Source organism: Mesoplodon bidens (genome assembly GCF_964165515.1).
Source record: "Mesoplodon bidens genome assembly, chromosome: X".
NCBI classification, from domain to species: domain Eukaryota; kingdom Metazoa; phylum Chordata; class Mammalia; order Artiodactyla; family Ziphiidae; genus Mesoplodon; species Mesoplodon bidens.
Window position 1 is genome coordinate 44,269,847 of NC_138163.1, and position 6,000 is coordinate 44,275,846.

General features: G+C 39.2%; 1 protein-coding gene across 2 annotated transcripts in view; it reads left to right on the top strand.

Annotated features, from left to right (window-relative positions):
- Positions 1–4,115, top strand: part of DCX (doublecortin) — a gene marked incomplete at both ends in the record, with an annotated part of 121,526 nt that extends 117,411 nt beyond the window's left edge. For both annotated transcript variants that reach the window (XM_081222529.1, XM_081222528.1), the window contains one exon: positions 4,059–4,115. In XM_081222529.1, the coding sequence (XP_081078655.1) occupies positions 4,059–4,115 (57 nt within the window). The remainder of the gene's footprint in view (positions 1–4,058) is intronic.
- Between the last annotated feature and the right edge of the window lie 1,885 nt (positions 4,116–6,000).

Consider the following 6,000-nt stretch of genomic DNA (forward strand, 5'->3'; position numbering starts at 1 on the left):
TCATGCATAATAAGTCCATCAACATATCTTGATAATTACTAGTCCATGCAGTTGTCTTTTGAATTGGATAATAGAAGAAAAGAGTTAGAAAAATTAATTTATAATTTCTTTTGTATTGACCTATGTATTTACCTTTACCAGTGTTCTTTATTTCTTATGTGGATTGCTGTCTACTGTCCTTTCATTTCTCCCTGAAGGATTCTCTTTAGTATTTCTTATAGGACATGTCTGCTAGCTCTGTCTTTGTTTATCTGGGAATGTGTTGATTTCTCCTTCATTCTTGAAGGATAATTTTCCTAGATTTCCTAAATGCTTTGATCCAATAAGTCTCCCAGCCTTTGCTGAAGGGCTCTGTGTGTGTGTGTGTGCGTGTGTGTGTGTGTGTTGGAGCCTGATTTCAATACTCTGTCAGGCAGCTTGCCTCAGCCTTCACTTGCTGTTTGCGCAGGGCCTCAAGGCCAACCAGAGGTGAGAGATTAGGAACTTCTCAGGTCTTTTCTGAGAATATACCCAGTCCTGAACATGTGCCTGGCCTTAGAGATTCCTGGGAATATTTTCAGAACTTTTCAAAGTCCCCTATGGACATGAATTCTCCAGCTTTTCCTTTTAAGGTTTTGAGCAGCTTCATTTGCCCCAACTGTTTCCCCCGCGCTAGGCAGCTGTGATTTTAAACAATTGCAGCTGATTAATGCTCCCTGAAAAGGCTGTTCACAGTGAGTGTGCTCTGAGTCAGGTCAAATAAAGAAGAGCCCCACAAGTTGGAGCTACCAGACAAGTCAAATAGTGACAGTTCTCTGGGAATAGGGCATTTGGGGGAGCTCCAAGCCCATTCTGCATCCTCCAGTGGCTGCTAGGTTTTTTTCAGAGACTGTAGTTGTGAGGCTGTTGGTTTTCAGAGATACCCTGGAGCTGGGGAGAGGGAGAATAGAAATAGGGCAAGTTAAAGCACCCCAAATTTCGGTATTCTTGCTGAGATTAGGCCATTTTTCTTGAATAAACATTTTTTTGGATTGTTGCAAGCCTTTGGTTAATTTCCAGAGTTCTGAAAAAGTTGATTTTGACAATTTTTTCCAGTGTTACTGCATTTGTGTAGGAGTAGATTTTCATAGAGTCTTTCCCCACTATTCTTGAAGTCTAGAGCTCAAAGATACTTTGACTATGTTCAATTTTCACTTTACTCAATTTGTGGAGAACTGAATGCCTTCAGAGATGCAACTCCATTGTATGCCACTTTGCCTCAATTCAATTTTATGTGTGTTTTTTATTGCCCTCCTATTGTTTCCTCAGTGTTGTACTTCCTGTTTATCAGTTTTCTAAGAAATGTTGTTTGGTAGTTTAGAGCAAGAGTACCAAATCATGTGTATGGCCTGGTCGTTTTGGATGGCCCCCTGATGTAAAAAATGTTTCTTACATCTTTAAAGCATTGTAAAAGAAACAAAACCCAAACAAACAAACTGTGTGACAGAGACCATATGTGACCAGCAAAGAGAGCCTAAAATATTTACTATCTATCCCCTTAGAGAGCAAATTTTCCAACCCCTGATTTACAGTGTAGGGATTATGGGTTGGTGAGAAGTGAATCTATTTGCTATAGTTGCCTTTGTTGTGTTTTTTAATGAATCAGTCTTTCTTTGAGAGTCCTCAGAGCTGGTAGAGACCTTACAGATTGTACATTCTGTATTTTCTTGATGAAGAAACCAAGACTCAAAGACTTATTCAATGTCACAGTACTACTTAACCAGGACTAAGACCTCAAGTTTCTGAATACACTTTACTTCTCTTTCCATTCTAAGCGGCCTAACAGACTTCCTGCCCCTTCTTTCTCAGCAAAAGTCATTATCAGTGTTAGATAAGTAAGTCCCTCTCCTCCCCATTCTTGTACCCCTTCCTCATCTTCACTTTTTCCTTTACCTCAAGGAGAAGCTGCATTCTCTAATTTTCTTGGGCTATCCGCTACTGAAGTTCTCTGTTTCCATTACCAAAGAGAGTCTCTTAAATATCCAGAGACTTGACCGTAAAATTTTCAGTTTCCTTTAGTATTTGCTGATAATGTAAATGAAAACAGTGGTTTTCAAACTGTGTTTCATCTGGGGATGGGTGAGATTCTGCCTCCGCCATGTATGGTTCAACCAAAACAACTACACTTTTATTTATTTCATATATTTGGCTTCCAAGAAAAATTTCATTTGAATAGAGAATTTAAAAGAGAAGTGAGAGAGAGATGGAGAGAGAGATTTGAAAAGCTCTGATTCAGACAATGGGTGAAGTAAGTCCAGGAGTAATCACAAGGATCTCCAAATAGAGCTCTGGGAACGGTGGGAAAAAAACCAATGCCATATCATCCCATCTCCCCAAGACATAGACAAGGCCTGAGGCAGTATTGGAGCCATGAATCCTAATTCCTGGTGGGAAGTGGAAGCATGAAGAAATAAATTGGACTTAGGTGATGGGGTACATTTTCTGGGTTAGCCATTTGTTCAGGGCCTGGCAGCTCTCTGGGGGCCTGAAATGAACCCACAACTGATACACATCCACAACTGATTTTTGACAAAGCTACAAAAGTCAATCAGTGGAAGAAAGATAGCTTTTTCAATAAATGGTGCTGGAGCAATTAGATGTCCCTAGGCAAAAAAACGACCCCTAACCCAAACCTCATATCTTATGTAAAAAGTAACTCAAAAATGGATTATAGATGTAAATGTAAAGCATTTAGAAAGGAAACATAGGAGGAAATCTTCTGATCTTTGGCTAGGCCAAGAGTTCTTAGATTTGACAACAAAAGTGTAACCCATAAAAGAAAAAAATGATAAATTGGATAAATTGGACCTCATCAAAATTAAAAACTTTTGCTCTGTCAAAGACCATGCAAAAGTTATGAAAATACAAGCTACAGACGGCAAGCCACATATCTAACCAAAGCCATATATAGAATATGAAAATAACTGTTAAAACTCAACAATAAGAAGAATCCAATTAGAAAATGAATAAAAGACATGAAGAAACATTTCTGAGGAATTGTTTCTTCAGTTGAACTCAGGAGGAATTATAGATGTCAACTATGCACATGAAAAGATGTTTAACGTCATAGTCATCAGAGAAATCCAAATTAAAACCACAATGAGGTATCACTACAAACCCACAAGACTGGCTAAAATAAAAAGTAGTGAAAACACCAAATACTGGTGAGGATGTGAATAAACTGGATCACTAATACTTTTCTGGTGAGAATATAAATGGTACAGTCGCTCTGGAAAACATATGGCAGTCCTTACAAAACTAAACATGCAATAATACACAACTTAGAAGTTGTACTCTTGAGCATTTATCCCAGAGAAGTGAAAACTATGTTAACCCAAAAACCTGTACATGGTGTTTATAGCTGTGTTATTTGTAATAGCCTAAAATTGGAATCATCCCACATGCCCTTCAACCGATGAATGGTTAAACAAACTGTGGTACATCCACACTATGGAATATTGCTCGGCAATATGAAGGAGTGAACTACTGTTAAAGGCAGCAACTTGATGAATCTCCAGGGAATTATGCTGATGGGAAAGGCCAACCCCAAAAAGTTACATACTGTATGATTCCATTTGTATAACATCTGAAATGACAAAATGGTAGAGGTGGAAAACAGAATATTGGTTGCCAAGGCTTAGGGATGGGGTAGGGGTGGATGTAGCTGTAAAGGGGTAGCACGAGGGAGCCCTTTAGTAAGGCTACATTTCTGTATCTCGACTGTGATGATGGTCACACAAATATACACATATGGTAAAGTCCCATAGGACTACACACACACACACACACACACACACACACACACACACACACAAAGTGCGTGGAAAACTGCAGATGTTACCACTGGGGGAAATTGAATGAAGGGTACATTGTACAAGGCTACCTCCCTGTACTTCAACTTCCTGTGAATCTATAATTATTTCAAAATAAAAATTAGAGAAAATATTAGTTTTTTAAAAAGCATCCATATAATCTTGCCCATTCCAGAGCCCAAGATGTTAAGAAAAGGAGAGTTAACTTTATCTCTTATCTTCTTACAGGACCTGTACCTGCCTCTGTCCTTGGATGACTCAGACTCACTTGGCGATTCCATGTGAAGGAGGAGAATGTTCAGAGTCCAGAGTACAAATCCAAGCTCACCGTTATAATAGGGTACTTCTGCTCAAGTGTCCAACAGGGCTATTGGTGCTTTCAAGTTTTTATTTTGTTGTTGTTGTTGTTACTTTTAAAAACACACTGTAATATGTTGGGTTTATTTTCCTGTGATTTCTCCTCTGGGCCACTGATCCACAGTTACCAATTATAAGAGATAGATTGATAACCATCCTTTGGGGTAACTTTCCAAGGATGCAAAATGTGCTAGTCCATGACCTTTCTATTGAATACTGAGGCGCCTGCATTATTTTCCCCCGTCTCACTTTGCTCATACATGACAGTCTTCCTTCTGTAGAGCGTTGTTTACATACATGGCACTTAAGATGTGTGTGGGGGGGAAGAAAACTCATTGGCAAATCCAAGAGTGACAAATACAAGTGCCCCTTGTCTCCCCATCTCAAGAATGCTGGAGGATCCTTGGAAGACGGCAAGGCAGCTCCCCAGCCTGGCTTTTCACTCCTGATTAAACCCCCAGTTTGTTGTTTAACGCCAATTCTGGCTGTCAAGGGGGAGAAACACCAGCAACTTGTCATTCTGACACCAGATGCTTAGGACCCCGGTGCAGGGCTACCTTAAAGAAACCAGGCAAAATTGGAAAACACTGTAGACATTTCAGTAGTGTTTATACAGCACAGTGAATTCCTTGTCAACATCTCCACTGGGGCAATTTAGAATCAATAAGCAATTAATAAGAGTTGGGGGTGAGCGGCTTCCATATACCTGATTGCTCTAGGAGGCTGTCTAACACAAACCATACGGTATCCATCTATCTCTGTTCTATTGAATGCCTTGTCAACAGCTAACACTGAAAACACTGTGAGAATTTGTTTTCAGGTCTGACACCTTTCGGTCGCTTTTTATAGCAAGAAACCAATATCCTTTTTATAAAACCTCGTGTCTATATTTCAGGAGCAAACTCTTCAGGCTCCTTTTTTATAAACTGGTGATTTTTCTTTTGTCTAAAAAACACATGCAGAAAATTTACCAAAAAAAATGCAGAAGAATAATGTAGTTTAGAAATCATGCTGTCACTGCCAACCAGAAACCTCCAGGAAAAAACAAAATGAATAGCAGAGGCCAATTCAATAGAATCAGTCTTTTGATAACTTTTTAACAGTTATGCTTACATTAATAATTTCAATGTGGACCAGACATTCTGATTATATTTTAAATGAAATGTTATGGCATATTTTAAGCAGCTCTTTTTTATCTATAATCCTGATATTTCATACTGAAGACAGAGAGTCCTTTCACTTGTCTTTACACTAGAAAGGATTTCTCTTTGCTAAGGACTGATCATTTGAAATAGTTCTCAGTCTTTGAGGTACAGGTTCATAACACTGCTTTTTGTCTGTAATCATAGCCCATAATGGCAAAGGCAACTAAATTAAGTGAAAGCCATGCATGCCAGTTCTGTGTTTGCTTTTAGCAGATATGAAGATGTCCTTATTTCTTTGTAATTGTTCAGATAGTTGGAAAGGCGCAGCATTTGAAGCCAAGCTGCTGTTTGGCTATTGAATGACTTGCATTTGTTCCTCCACTTTAACTAGAATGAGCTTGCTCTGTGTGTGTGTGTGTGTGTGTGCAACTGCTTCATAATTAGGAGATATTACAGGACACCCCGTCATGGATCAGTGACAACTTGGTGGCATTGCTGATGTGCACTGGGTAGGAGGAAACTCGTGATGGAATGGGGTAGATCAGATGCCCCTAGACAAGCTTCAGGTGTCCTTAGCTACATAAAACAGTTTTGGTTCAAGGAAAGTCCAGATATTGGTAGTATTGATTCCTGGTAAAACTGGTCATTGAAGAACCCAAAATTATGAG